This window comes from Nelumbo lutea, chromosome 5 (genome assembly GCF_056320005.1).
Source record: "Nelumbo lutea isolate HS-2025 chromosome 5, American lotus-T2T, whole genome shotgun sequence".
NCBI lineage: Eukaryota > Viridiplantae > Streptophyta > Magnoliopsida > Proteales > Nelumbonaceae > Nelumbo > Nelumbo lutea.
The window spans coordinates 45,217,947-45,234,067 of NC_142688.1; the positions used below are offsets into that span (position 1 = coordinate 45,217,947).

The following is a 16,121-nucleotide window of genomic DNA, read 5'->3' on the forward strand; positions in this document are numbered from 1 at the left end:
ACTAGAATATCTTCTACCCTATGAACACAGTGAGACCGTAGCTGTGGGGCCCACTTCAGTGTTCTCTACAATATTAAAAAGATAAAAGGACAAATTTTCCCTTAATATACATAAGATAGCATACAAAACAAACTATTGTACAAGAAAGAAAGTAAAAGTACAAAAATAACACTTAGCTAACTCTCTTTATCTCAGTACTCCCCGTCAAACTAATACCTTGGAATAGGCATTAGTTTGTCCATGAGAAATATATGTCAAGGTCAAGTCATTGCCTTTGTCAATAGATTTGCAAGTTGGAGGCTGGAGGACACATGTGGAAGAGAAATAGTACTTGTAAGTAGATCACGAATGAAGTGGCAATCAACTTCGATATGTTTTGTGCTCTCATGGAGTACAAGGTTTGATGCAATTTTGATTGCACTTACATTGGCTGCAAAGAGAGGAATAGAGGGTGATGTCTTGTTGAGGATGTCATGTAGGAGAGCTCGAAGCCATATAATTTCACTGCACACTGAGAACATGGCTTTGTATTTAGCTTCAGTGGTTGTGGATTGTTTCTTGCACTTTCATGAAATGAGAGAGTTGCCCAAGAACACACATCCACGTATAGTAGATCGTTAGGTGTCTGGGCATCTAGCCCAATCAGCATGCGCATAGGCAGTGAGGCTAATGGAGGATGAAGAGGAGAAGAATATGCCGTGAGATAAAGTCCCCCTTATATATCTAATAATTTGATGGACTATAGGCAAGCGTGGTTGTCTGTCTTGGGGATGACACAAACTGACTCACAAGTTGGACTGCATAAGATATATCCGGTTGAGTTGTGGTAAGATAGATTAGACTACTTACTAGCTGGTGATAGAGAGTAAGATCTTCAAGATATTTCCGATGGAGTATCAACCATCTTGGAATCGTTGAGATTGGCCATTCTGACAAGACCAACCACATATTTATGTTGGTTGACAAAGTAACCCTAAGAATTACGGTTTACTTCAAGCCCCAAAAAATAAGTCAAGGACCCAAGTTCTTCTATCTTGAAAGATTCACTGAGTAGTCGTTTCAAATCGGAAACTCCTTCTACATCATTCCCTGTAATGAGTATATCATCAACATAGAGAAGTAGAATTGTCACCCTCTGTTCCCGATGTAAGGTAAAGAGGGAAGGATCTGAAGAGCTCTGAATAAAGCCGACATCAGTGATAACAGATCTGAATCTCTCAAACCAGGCCCTAGGAGCTTGTTTGAGGCCATATAGAGACTTCTTTAAGTGACAAACAAGATGTGGATTTGTGTAATATCTAGGAGGCTTCATGTACATAATCTCCTTCAATTACCCATGTAGGAATGCATTCTTTATGTTCACCTGATGAATTGTCCAATGTTTTGTTGTAGATATAGACAACAACAGTCGTAGGGTGGTCATTTTTGCTAAAGGAGCAAAAGTCTCCTCATAATCTATACCGTACTCCTGTTTATAACCTTGTGCAACAAGCCTAGTCTTGTACTATCTAGGCCCCCATCAAACTTCAACTTCATAGAGTAAACCTAGTTACTACCAATGAGAGAGTCTTTAGGTGGAGCTTTAACTAGGTCCTAGGTGTCATTCTCAAGAAGGGCTTGGATCTCAGAGTCCATGGCATCTTATGTGGAATTGCTACAACCTGTTGGTAAGATTTGGGAATGTTTGTGGTGGATAAAACAATAGAAAAGGAGCTATGATCTAGTGAGAAACCATAATGGTTAGGTGGATGAGAAATTATAGAGGAACAACCCAAAGTGGGTTTAGTGGGTTCAGGTGAAATTACAGGAACAAATGGAGTGACTAGATTAGCAGCTAGTGGTAGAGAGGAGAGGGGCATTGAGATTGATGTAGATCGTAGCCTCCTAAAGTAAGTTTTATAGTTGCTGCAGGGGTGATGTCAGTGCACTTAGTGTATCTGTAGAATCAAAGCTATGCAACAAAGAGGTAAATGGAGCAGGAAATTTAACATGTTCAAAGAAAGACACATTTTCAAGAAAAATTACATTACAAGAAATCCAAATGTGGCGGGCTACGGGGTCATAGCAAAGAAATCCCTTGTGATCAGGATTGTACCCCACAAAGGCGCACAAAGTTGCCTGTGCAGTTAACTTTGTGTCTTCATGGGGTGGAAGGTGAACAAAGCAAACACAACCAAAAACTCTGAGCATAGATAGGTTTGGAGATTTGTGGAGGGATTGAAAATGAAAAAGTGTTGTTTAGGATAGATGAAGGAAAAATGTTTTATGAGATTCATAATGGTGCTAGCTGCCTCCCTTGTGATCAAGTTTCTTAGAAAAGGGTAACCAAGGCGTTTATAACTAAAAGACTCAAAACTAGAAGTAGTAGAAAGAAGACAAGAAGTAGAAATAGAATAAGCCTTCTTATTCTCAAACTCTAGAGTGAACAACCGAACCAATCTAAGCCCCTTCTCCTTCACCTCCCTAGTTTGTTGGTCTTGTATCAAACAACCATCAGAGGAAAACAAGACAATGTTACCATTTTCTACAAGTTGGCCAACAAAAATCAAGTTAGTGGTTAACTTGGGTACAAAAAGGTTTTGGGTAGGTGAAAAGAAGAAGGCTTAGAGGCAGACAAATGTAAATCATCACAACCAAGTATATCTAATTTTTCACCGTTTGTAGTAACAATGTGTTTATTAGGGATTTGGGGTTTGGGATACTAACCAAAGGTGGCCCCCATCATGTGGTTAGAGGTGCCAGAGTCAATAATCCAAAGGTGATTTGATGAAGGGTAGTAGGTAGGAGACTTACCAGACAGATCAATAGCCATAAAGGCAGAAGAGATGACCGAGGACATGAGATGTCGAATCCTTTCTTTAGATATACCACCAGAAGTATCATTTTTTCCAATCACTGAAGCAATAGAAGAGGAGGCATCTGAACTCTATGGAAGTCTGATAAGCTTTATAGGTTTCTTTCTTCTGATTTAACCCACTACCTTTGTGGGGTCTAGTGGAGCATTTTGTAGTGCTATGTCTGGACTATTTAAAATAAGTACATGTGTTCTTCTTGCAGTGTGAGACAACATACCCAAACTCCTTGGGTTTGAATATTTTCTTCAATCAAGAGTAGTTTGTGTAACAAACCTGGTTTTTGCTCTCAAGATTTCCCCAAGGATAGTATCTAGATCAGGAAGAGTCCCTTGGCTAAGAATATTGGATCTGACAACTTCAAATTCAGGTATGAGATGCATTAGGAAATGCATAATCTTCCTTCTATTAAAATGCTCTTTCATATACTTCACACAACAATCTAAGGGATCCTTTCTCATATGCACTAGCTCATACTCCGTCCAGAGATTAATAAATCCTGCATATATTCCTGAACTTTCCTTTCTCCTTGATGATATGAAAATATATCAACTTCTATTTGATACTATCTAGAGGTGTTTGATTGTAGGTATTCTTTCTCAAGGCACTCATACATCTCACATGCAGTCCGATATCCCCTCATAGGAATTGGAATATCAGTTTCAATTGATCCTACGATCCATGATGCAGTTTTTGCATTTTCAATCTTCCATTGATTAAGGGCCTTAATGCCTTAATGTCTGAATCATCAGGTTTAACTATAGACCCATCCAAGTATCCCCAAAGTCCCTTTGCCTCAACATGGAATTGAAAATTAAACTTCTACAAAGCATAGTTCATACCATTGAAATTGATAGGGAGAGCATCCATTCTTTCTGACACCATTAAAAGGAAAGAGAACAGTAGTTCACACTTCCAAAAGAGTAGATAGACTTTGAGTCAGAAAGTAGAGAGAAGTACCTTTTAGTCGATGTCCAGAAAAGGAAACTGTATCAGTCTGCCCAACACATAAATGGATCAAAAGCCTTCTAGATCAAAACCGATTCAAACCAAACCAAAGAGGATCAATAGTACTCCTCTAGGAAACACTAGATCTAAAGATTCAGGCCGATCTGATGTTTCTAAGAGGAATCCGGGGAGAAAAATATTTCTGATGGCACAACATTCAAGAAATCTGGTCTTTATAGATCTGATTGAAGCATCCCTAGAAAAGAGATTCAAGGGAACTTGTAGGTTTCCCAAATACTTTCAGGGAGATTCCGAAGGACGGAGAGAACACATGTATAAAAGAAGCTTTATGCAGATCAGATCGTGACCTGTTCTGATACCATGTCAGAGTTAGATCGAGAGAGAGAGAAGAGGACAGTTTGGTGGGTGTATCAAAAGTAACTGTTGGCACCCAAGAGAATGATATTTATATTAAAATGATAAAAGGACAAATCTTCCCTTAATATACATAATATAGTGCACAAAACAAACTATTGTACAAGAAAGAAGGTAAAAGTACAAAAATAGTCCTCAGTTAACTCTCTTTATCTCTACATGTCACCCACAGGGATGGGGATGGGGTTGGGATTTCTTATCCCCATTGGGGTATGGGGCAGGGTAATTGAGTTTGGAGTTGGGGACGGGGTATGCAAAACTCGGCCCTACCCCACTCCGTTGTCATTCCTAAATAGAATCTGCTAGCTGGAAATGAAAGCAGTCATAGTTGTTAAGGCATTATCTAGGTGTTTACCTAGGTGAAAAGGTTCCCTTGTCGGGCTTCCTAGCCTGAATGCCATAGAAGGGCCATTATTATGTATCCACGGTCTTAACTCTTGGGAGCGTTGGACTGGATATGGACCTAAACTTTAGCATTTGTTTTCTGTTTTTTTTTTTCCACAAAGTGGTCACTCCCACACTCAAACCTATGTTCTCACACTTTCCAGCCTAAGATTTTACCCTTGCACTGCGCAATGAACTATACAAAATGCACTGATCAAGGCAACGAGGCAGATTTGTCCAGGAAACAATAATAACAATATAAGCACCCTATTGTAAAATTATTACTTTGAGTTTATCTATTAGTTTGCATTTTGAAACATCCTATTATATTCTAATATATGTTTATGTTCAATTTTAGGGTTTCACTGTTGATTGTTAACAAGGGGCCATTACTTGGTGCAAATGGTAAAATCTTGGGCCGGCAAACATGAGAATGCATGTTCAAGTCCGAGGGCAGCCACTTTGTGTTAAAAAATGCCAAAGGTTTGAGTCTTAGAGCAACATTGGGTAATGGCCTTGTACTTTTGATTGTTGAGACATAAAGGATAGGGGCCATTACTTGGTCTAGTGGTAAAATCTCAGGCTTGCAAGCGCGAGAATGCAATTTTGAGTCTTAGAGCAGCCATTTGTGCAAAAATTCCATAGGTTCGAACCATATCAAGGTTTGAGTCTTAGAGCAACATTGGGTAATGGCCTTGTACTTTTGATTGTTGAGAGGGGACATTACTTGGTCTAGTGGTAAAATCTCAGACTTGCAAGCACGAGAATGCAGTTTTGAGTCTTAGAGCAGCCATTTGTGCAAAAATTCCAAAGGTTAGAACCATATCCAGTGTAGCCCTCCCAAGACTCCAGATAACTGGAAAACAACATTTGATGTGTGTACCAGAGACAAGGTTTTGTTTTGGGAAAACCTCTGGATTGGTAATTCATCTCCCAAGGACCTTTTTGCCTCTTTGTACTCCCTTTCCTTGTTTAAAAATGAAGCAGTTCAGAAATTTGTTTCCTTTTCCCCTTTAAATGGTATTAGTTGGGATTTGGAGTTCAGAAGAGACTTGAGGAATCATGAGTTGGATCAGGTTCCTTTACTTTTTAAAACTCTTGAGTCTTTTCTTTTAGGTCCTTCTTTACCAGATTGTAGGGTTTGGATCCCTCACCTAAAGGGCATCTTTTCTTGTGCTTCCTTATTTTCTTCCTTGTATTTGGCTTTCTCCCCTTTGTCATTCCCTTTTAAAGAAGTTTGGTCCAAACACATGAAACCCAGGTTGGTGCTCTTTGTTGAAAAGTCCATCATGGAAAATTAAATATGTTGGGACACTTTGCAAAAACAAATACCCTTCCTTTGCCTCTCTAGCTAAGGGTGAGGGTTATTATCATTTGCTAATCTGTTTCCTGCTTGTTGCAATCCTTTAGGAAAGATTATTTGTACTTTTTGGTTGTATATGGTCTTTATGTCTGCAAGTTTGTTGCTTTTTTAACCATACAACCTTCAGATGGTTGAAGAGGAGGGGTAGGATTTTGTGGAGATGTGCTAGGGATGCAGTGGTTTAAGTTAGAATGCTCGAGTCAGGGGTATTTTGTTCATTCTGGATTATCTTTCTTGAGAGTGAAAGGTCTATTGTATCTGTGTTTAAGTTATGTGTCCCATCTTCTATGAGGGACAAAATGGTCTTTCCTGTAACTCTATGTTTTTGAATAAATACAAATGGGCCAGCTAGGGTAGGGAGATTTTGACTCTCTTCTAGTCTGGCTGAACCTTTCTTTCTTCTTCTTCATCTTCTTCTTCCTCTTTCTCTTTTCTTTCTTCTTCTCTACTTCAACCCTAGAATCTACTAGGGTTTACTAACATGGTATTAGAGCCGTAAGGTCGTATCCTCATTTCTTTCTTGCTGCTGTTCTCCTTCTGGGTTCGCCGCCAACTTTCACAGTCATCTTCTTCCTTTTCGACTGATCTGAGTGGATGTTCGATAAGGGGCTGAAAGGAGCTGTCGTTTTGTGGGCCTGGAGGTGAGGATGCCTCCGGTCGTTGCTGTGGTGGTCGTTGGAGTGGTATACTAAACCCTCTATTCAGTATCGAAGAGGGCTGAATGTGTACAGGTATGAACACTACTGTTGTTTGTCCAAGTAAGGAACTGCGAATGCTTCCTTTTTTGTTTCAAAAGTTGATTGTGGTGGTGCTCAGTGTGACTGATATGGATCTCAGTCGTGTTCCTCTGCATTTCTCTTCGTATGTATGTTGAAAGAAGAGTTGTCGACTGCTGAAGTTCACAACAGCAGTAGATTGGTGGTGGTTGTGTCGTGGTGATTGGTGTATCTATGTTTCAAAATATTTAAAAGTAATCTCCTATACCTTGTGTGTAATCAGTTCTGCAGTGTGCAGCCCAAGTGTTTGATGTGAGGACTGGGTGATTTCAGTCTTAGTGTGTTGATGGTGAATGGTCCTGCAGTGTGCAGCCCAGGTGTTTGATGTGAAGACTGAGTGATTTCAGCCTTAGTGTGTGGTGTGTAATGTGTATTTAAAGAAGCTGGAATTGGTGGTGTTATAAGTGAGATAAGCCGTGTGAAAGAGTGCGAGGTTGTGTTGTATATTTGAAGGTGAAATAATTAAGATGGCTTCACTTGAAAATGGGGATGATAACAAAACAGGTGCCATGTTTTCTCCAGACTATTTAAGTGTTCAACTGACATCCATCAAGTTGAATGGTGAGAATTATGTACCATGGGCAAAATCTATGGAGGTGTTCTTGAAGGCCAAGAGGAAGGTAAAACATGTAAGAGAGGATAAACCTCCCTCTGATACCCCTGAGTTCAGTGACTGGGAACAAGTAGATGCACAGATAATGACATGACTCTGGAACAGCATGGAACCAAAGATTAGTGTGACCTTCATGTTCCTAGATACAACTAAGGAAATCTGGGATCATGCTAAGAAGTTATACTCTGGACAAGACAATACAACTAGGGTGTATCAGTTGTACCAAGAGTATTTCAATTTGAAGCAAGGGAGTCAAAGTTTAGAAGAGTTCTATGCAAGTTTGAGGAACATTCGTAATGAGCTTAATGTGTATCATCCTCTAACATCAGATATTCAGATCCAACAACAACAACGTGAGTAGCTTGATGTGACAGTTTCTTGTGGGGTTGAAGGCTGAGTATGAGCCTGTTAGAGCACAAATGTTGGGAGGGTCTGCTCTTCCCTCACTTGAAGAAGTCTTTGCTCATCTTAAGAGGACATCTATTGAGTCGGGAGAACATTCTTCCCTCTCTGACAGATCTGGTTTGGTAGCAACTAAAGGGGGTGGTCGTGGAAATAGAAGTGGTGGTGTCAGGAGTGGACTCCCAAGCAACCGTGGTGGTCACATGTTTAGCAGGGCTAGTGGCCGGACTGGAGGCCGAGACTCAGGGGGAGGTCCAGGAAGAGGAAGGAGTAATACTCAGAGAAAGTGTACACATTGTGGTTTAGAGGGGCACACAGTTAATTTCTGCTATGATTTGCGTGGTGCACCCAACATTTGGTCTAATCATGCTAGGACTAAGGGTAGTGACACAATTACTGAAAGTCGGCAAACTGACCCAATCATCTCCACATCTACTTGTGCTTCTAAGAAGGAAATGGTGAGTGTACCACGTGAAGTATATGAGCAGTTCATTCAAACATCTCAGCAGAACACCACCACACTTGTCCATTTAGGTATGGCTTGCTTAGCTTCCAAAGACTCACACTGGATCATTGACTCCGGGGCCTCGGACTATATGTCTGGGACTCATGATGTATTTTCCTCCCTTTCCCACTTCTCCACACCCCAAACAGTTACACTTGCTAATGATTCTACATCTCCTATCTGTGGTGTTGGTGATGTTAATCTCTCCTCCTTGTCTTTATCATCTGTTTTATATGTTCTTAAGTTTTCTTTTAACCTTATGTCTGTCAGCAGATTAACCAAGTCTCTTAATTGTTCTGTAACCTTCTACCCTTCTTCTTGTGTGTTTCAGGATCTCAAGACGGGGAGGAAGATTGGTGGAGGGCATGAAGCAGGTGGATTATATTACCTTGATGGTGGTGTCATACAATGGGTATAAGTATTTTGTAATCTTTGTCGATGACTTTTCAAGGATGACATGGATTTATCTTATGAAAGATCGTAGTGAGTTGTTCCCTATTTTTCAAAAATTTTATGCTGAAATACGCACTCAATTTGGTGTTCATATTAAAATTCTTCGCTCCGATAATGCTAAAGAATACAACTCCTCACCATTTCAGCAATACCTAGAACATCATGGGATCATTCATCAAACTTCTTGTGCCTACACCCCACAATAGAACGGTGTAACTGAACGAAAAAATCGACATCTTCTTGAAACTGCTCGATCCTTGATGATTAATATGAATGTCCCAAAACATTGTTGGAGTGATGCTGTTCTCACATCCTGTTTTCTGATCAATCGGATGCCCATGTCAATCCTTGGAAGTCAATCCCCTTTCTCCGTGTTGTTTCCCACTTTATCTCCATTTCCTCTTACCCCAAGAATCTTTGGTTGTGTTTGTTTTGTTTAACACTTGGGGCCTGGGTTAAACAAGCTAGATGCTCGAGCTACTAAGTGTATCTTTCTTGGCTACTCAAGGACTCAGAAAGGGTATAAGTGTTATAACCCAAAATCCTATAAATCGTTTGTGTGCTCTGATGTCACCTTCTTTGAGTCAGTTCCATTCTTCTCAGATGTTGGGGTCTCTTCCTCTCCCTCTGTGGTTCCCCTTTCGGTACCTGTTGTGGACATCCTTCCAGTAGCTCCTATTTCTACTACAGATGCACATACTATGCCTGTTACTACTGAGAAGCCACCAATCACTCAAGTGTATACCCGCAGAAGTGCATCGGGCCCTCCTCCACTTCAGCCCCTGTCGACAGATCCTACTACTGCTCCTTCCCCTTCAGATCCTGATCTTCCTATTGCTCTGCGAAAAGGTAAACGCACTTGTACTTCTCACCCCATTTCACACTATGTTTCTACTGCTCACCTTTCTGATTCTTATTGCAAATTTATATCATTACTCTCATCTGTTCCCATTCCCAAGACTGTCCAGGAAGCTCTTGCCTCCCGAGGGTGGCGGCAAGCCATGGAAGAACTCTCTGCTCTACAACATAATCACACATGGGAACTCACCGATCTTCCTTCCGGTAAGCACACAGGTGGGTGTAAATGGGTCTACACAGTGAAGTTTCTTCCTGATGGTAGTGTGGAGCGATTGAAAGCGAGGTTGGTGGCCAAGGGTTATTCTCAGATGTATGGTGTGGACTATATGGAGACATTTTCTCCTGTGGCAAAGATTGGTTCAGTTCGGGTGCTAATTTCATTAGCTGCTATGTATGATTGGCCTCTTGTACAACTTGACATCAAAAATGCCTTCCTGCATGGTGATCTAGTTGAGGAGGTGTATATGGAGCAACCCCTAGGGTTTGTTGCTCAGGGGGAGTCTGGCAAAGTGTGTAGGCTCAAAAAGGCAATTTATGGACTGAAACAATCTCCACGTGCTTGGTTTGGCAGGTTCAGTGAAGTGATGAAAACCTTTGGGATGAAACAATGTCAGGTTGATCATTCTGTGTTAAGCTATAACTCAAAGGATGGGAAAATCTTGCTAGTTGTGTACGTGGATGATATTGTCATAACTGGGAGTGATAGCAATGGAATCAACAGGTTGAAGAAATTCTTATAGGATCACTTCAATACGAAAGATCTGGGGAAGCTGAAATATTTCCTGGGATTGAAGGTTGCGAGGTCAAAACATGGGATCAACCTATGTCAGAGAAAATATGTTCTTGATCTACTTGAAGAGACAGGCTTGTTAGGTGCTAAACCAGCAGAGACTCCTATGGAACTCAATGCCAAGCTGAGTGTTGATGCGGGTGAAGAGTTTGATGATCCTGGAAGATACAGAAGGTTGGTGGGCAAATTGAACTACCTGACCATTACCCGACCAGATATATCATTTGCTGTGAGTGTGGTGAGCCAGTTTATGCAACATCCTCGGGTTCCTCACTGGGAGGCTGTTCTGAGAATTGTTAGGTACCTAAAAGGTGCTCCAGGTCGTGGTTTGTTATACCAAAGTGGAGGAACTCTTGAGATAGTAGGGTACACAGATGCTGACTGGGCTGGTTCTATATCAGATAGGAGATCAACTACAGGGTATTGTACCTTCCTCGGTGGCAATCTTATAACTTGGAAGAGCAAGAAACAAACAGTGGTGGCAAGAAGTAGTGCAGAAGCAGAGTACAGGGCTATGGCCCATACCACATGTGAGCTAGTATGGCTGAAGAACTTGCTTCAAGAGATGGGATTCTCAATTGACAAACCCATGAAACTATACTGTGATAACCAAGCTGCTGTTCACATCTCTTCCAATCCCATCTTTCATGAGAGAACTAAGCATATTGAGGTTGATTGTCACTTTGTAAGAGATAAAGTGATAAGTGGAGTGATAACCACATCTCATGTGAGCTCAGGAAATCAGTGGGTAGATCTTCTCACAAAGGGATTGTCTCGGGGAAGAATAGATTACATTTTTAACAAGCTGGGACTATATGATATATACTCTCCAGCTTGAGGGGGAGTGTTAGAATGCTCGAGTCAGGGGTATTTTGGTCATTTTGGATTATCTTTCTTGAGAGTGAAAGGTCTATTGTATCTGTGTTTAAGTTACGTGTCCCATCTTCTATGAGGGACAAAATGGTCTTTCCTATAACTCTATGTTTTTGAATAAATACAAGTGGGTCAGCTAGGGTAGGGAGATTTTGACTCTCTTCTAGTCTGGCCAAACCTTTCTTTCTTCTTCTTCATCTTCCTCTTTCTCTTTTCTTTCTTCTTCTCTACTTCAACCCTAGAATCTACTAGGGTTTACTAACAAGACAATATGAGAATAGAGAAATACCAGAATTTTTAATGGCATGGAAAGGAATTTGGAGGTTATTTGAGAATGCATCTTAAGTAGGGCTCTACATGGGGTCAAAATCATGGCTTTATTTTCTTAATTCTTCTTTGATGATTTCTGGAGGAATTGGGAAGTAGTAGAAAAAGTTCAGAAATTATGGTTAGACCTTGTTCTACTTGGGTACCTCCAAAAGCAGGGTTCGTAAAGCTAAAATTTGATGGAAGCAGCCTTGAGAATCCAGGGCCTTCAGGAATTGGGTGTGTTGACAGCTCAACCTGCTAATAGGAGTGCCGTTAGTCAATTTTGCAAAACCTAGGGGTAGTTTAAGTATTTTACCCTTTTTTATCAGTCACTAAAGCTTCCTTTATTAATTTTTTAATAGAATGTGAATATTTACATCAATTAAGACAACCATCCCATATTTAGGTTGGCCATGCTACCTAACCCAAGTTCCTTTTCTTTTTACATTACATCATCAGTTATTTTCCTAGGAATGATTCCCCAATACATATGTGTTCTGTTTACTTCTTGTATGGCTAAAACATCTGCCATACTGTCGCATGATTTTTGAAGCCAGTTAAAAATGGCTCCCAAGTTTCTGGCCAAAATTTTGATCTCTCATAACATATCTGTATTGCTATGGCCTCATGTGCTTCTTTTGAGCCATCCCACCACAACCTTTGAGTACCCCTCTACCATCATCAGATGGACGTAGTTGAGTTCTTTCCCTATTCTTAGGCCTTTGAGTACAGCCAACAGTTCTGTTCTTGTTGAGTTTCCATGCCCTATAGGACTAGAAAATGTTGCTGCCACTGTGTCATAATAGTGTCTAAAAACGCCCCCTAGTTTGGCCCAATATTTGACTATCCTTGGTAATGCTACAAGTCGAGATGATGAAGAGGCAATATATTATCTACCTCTTTGAAAATCATCCACTAGGTTGGCCCTATACTTGATTGCCCTTGGTTTCTCATGCTGCAACCATCAGAGTTTAATTTAAGACGGTTCACAAGTAGTGGGGTGGGGAGGGGGGTGCATAATGGAGGAACCATTCTATTAGCAGCAAGCAGAGATGATGAAAGGCAATAAATTGCCAACCTCTTAGCAAATCATCCACTGAGAAAGGATTAAAAAGCAAAAGTATTTTAGTCAAATACACTACCTTTACTGTAATGTTTTCAATCAAGACCTCATGTTTTTATTGCTTCCATAAAGATTCTTCTATTTCTTTCCTCCCAAATTGACCGAATGGCAAAATCTCTAACAAAGCTATATAAAATATTCCCCCTTTTCTTGGATGGAGAGGAAAAAGTCTCATTAAACAAGTTATTTAATATCCCTTAGAGGAGACCACCTACATCTAAAGATAGAAAAGAAATGCTCCCAAATGGTCAATGCATAAGGGCAAGAGATTAGTAGATGGTGCATAATTTCACCACAATCTTTACAAAATAAGCAATTGTGGGGTGACAAGCATCAATTGGGTCTCCATTTTTATGGAACCTCACAAGTGTTGATCCTCAAATGGAAAACTTCCCAGATAAAAGGAAACTTCATTAAGAGGGATTGACTTGGGCCAAATGACTTTTTCTGAGAAAGGTCTTAGTGAAGGAAAGTAGAAATGACCAAGAAGAAGCACAAGTAGGGATAGGCTTGGACCTAGTGCTCACTAGAGATCAAACTTTGTGGTCAGGGATAGAATCTTTAACCCAAGTTCCACGAAGGACCAACCTTGTACATCACTATACAATGGGCTATATGGAGTGAATAAAAATAAGGGTAGTTATCTTATAAAGGCATTTTCCTCCACTATAAGTCCTCCAATAATATAACCCTATCCTCACAAGATGCATAATACCAAATCAAGTTTAAGAACTCATAAGGCATTTCTTCTATGTAGGACCTCATTCATGATTTTTCATGAGAGAACAAAGAATTCATTATCCTGAAAGGAGAATTTGTTAAATATCATTTGCTTTATTTTCTGCTACCATTTCTTTCTTGAATCTTGGTTGGCCATATGAGTTGATACCATCACCATCTGTGAAACATCCAAGGTGTGACTTATTTCAATCTCTATCTATAGATTGATAGATGCATGATCCAGCATGTCTGTTTATGAAGTAAATATAAATTTCCCTAGTCCGAGTAAATTGGTAATAAGTCCTTTAGGATCAATGGATTCATAGTCAAATCCTTCCATGATGCATTTTATTATGTTAAAAATTTTTTGGATGATCCAGCATGTCTGTTTATGAAGTAAATATAAATTTCCCTAGTCCGAGTAAAGTGGTAGTAAGTCCTTTAGGGTCAATGGATTCATAGTCAAATCCTTCCATGATGCATTTTATTATGTTAAAAATTTTTTGGATGAGAAGGAGAGATATCAAATGGTATAGTTCATTACTTGGTAGCTTAGAGGATTAGAAGATGATTATTGCTTTCCAATTGGCATTTCTTGCATTAATTGCTAATTCATCAATCTTACTGATTAGTGTACCCAATGTATTTATTTCTTCTGAAGGCTGGTTAAGTAACAAAAATGTTGTATTTTCTGGTATGGATTGGATTTGTGCTTTTGGTAGATATCCTTAATTCTCTCATCTAATGAGCTTGATGGAATGGTTCTTTCTTTTCAATGAAATGTTTCAGGTGAAGCTTTAGTCGAGTTTCTGAAGGATCTGAATGATACCAATAAAAGAATTACTGATTGGAATACGTATTTTGTGAACCCATGTTTTAGCTGGTCTCATGTCACTTGTAGGAATGGAAAGGTTATAGCCCTGTGAGTGCTTTTACTCCTGTATTTATCTAAGAATATATGTCATTTCAGTGGTATACTGATACATCAATGAGCTAAAGGTTAATGACTACCATGTCTTTTCCATCTTCATGTTTGATTTTTGGCATTTGTTCAACTTGTGTATATTTTGCAGTACATTTAGTTTACGAATGCCCACCCTTGCAGGAGTCTATCATCAAATGGATTTTCAGGAACTCTTTCACAGTCAATTACCAAATTGAAGTTTTTAATCAGCTTGTAAGTTCCTATATTGACACATTAGCACTTTCTTTATGATTAGTTGGTACATGTGTAATTTTTTTTCACCAATATAAGGTGCTTGGTTGAGTATATTTTTGTTTTTGGTAATAACTAGATGTTGTAGATATGGTTTTTACTGAAATTAGTATATGATTCTTTCAGGTGACTCAATGTGACCATTTCCAGTACCTTAGTTCAATAATTCATAACAAGGGAGGGATTGAGGAGAATGTCACCCAAAAAATTAGAGCAGGTTGGGCAAAATGGAGGGGTGCATCTGGACTTTTGTGTGATAGGAGAATACCACTTAGATTAAAAGGAAAATTCTATAAAACAGTTGTAAGGCCAGCTATGTTGTATGGAACAGAGTGTTGGGAAGTCAAGAAACAACATGTTCAGAAACTGAGTGTGGCAGAAATGTGAATGCTAAGATGGATGAGTGGAAAAACTAGAAAGGATAGGGTTAGGAATGAATCCATCCGTAGAAACCTAGGAGTAGCTCCAATAGGTGATAAAATGAGAGAGGAAGAGAGAGTAGACTAAAATGGTTTGGTCACATGCACAGAAGAACACTAACAACTCTAATTAGAAGTGATTTGTTACAAGTGGAAGGGGCTAGAAGAGCTAGGGGTAGACCAAAAAGGACATGGGTAGAACTAGTAAGAAATGATTTAAGCACTAATAATTTAACAGTGGATATGGCTTTAAATAGAACGGATCGACGAAACAGGATTCATGTAACTGACCCCATATAGTTGGGATAACACATGGATGATGATGGTGATGGTTCTTTCAAGCAAACTGCTCACTCTGATGGGTCTCAAGGATTTCCAATTATGAGCTAGTTGGCTGACACTATAGCAAAGACAGGAGTGACAAGACAGAATCTTCTGTAGTTAAGAATTCATGGGTCTGGGAGTGAATTATAAAGATTCAATCAGATATAATCTACTCTGGCCATCTGTAGTTTGCCTTGTATTTATACCTTGCTCTAATTTTATTTATAATAGGAAACTGGAAGTCTGGAAATGCTGGGCCCCATTTAAACTACTACACTACATCATCAATTAAGAAGCACTGGTACAATATTATCTGCCAATCAGGGGAAGGTCCCATCAGCTAAAACAGTATAGAAGGCATTTATAAGTATTTATATTTATCCATTTGTGTCTCCTCTCTCTAGATGATAGGTTATGGAAGCCTGCAATATGTAAATTTTGTTGATTTATGCAGCAAAGAAGAAATTAAAAGATCAGCAGAGCAATTGATGTCTCTCCTCATGTGAATTATGTCTTAAAAGAAAAACAAAGAAAATTGGTGTCTTTATTATTTAGAAAAACCCTTTTTTACTTATTTTATAAAAATCTTATGAAGACATATTTCTCTTTCGAACAATTTCCATGGCTTTGTCCTGGGGAAAATCGATTTATGTCTGCAAAGATTCAATGATATGAAAAGTGCAACAGATGACAAGTTGAAATGTTGTAGATTCAATTATTGGCTCATTCCCCTGAGTGCTGGGCTGCAAACTTGATTG

General features: G+C 39.5%; 1 protein-coding gene across 1 annotated transcript in view; it reads left to right on the forward strand.

Moving 5' to 3' along the window:
• The window catches only part of LOC148852110 (Leucine-rich repeat protein kinase family protein), a 53,951-nt gene that overhangs the window by 22,668 nt on the left and 15,162 nt on the right, over positions 1-16,121 (forward strand). Inside the window, exons 3-4 of the mRNA XM_088945626.1 lie at positions 14,194-14,326; positions 14,510-14,581. Coding sequence (XP_088801752.1) covers positions 14,194-14,326; positions 14,510-14,581 — 205 coding nt within the window. The remainder of the gene's footprint in view (positions 1-14,193; positions 14,327-14,509; positions 14,582-16,121) is intronic.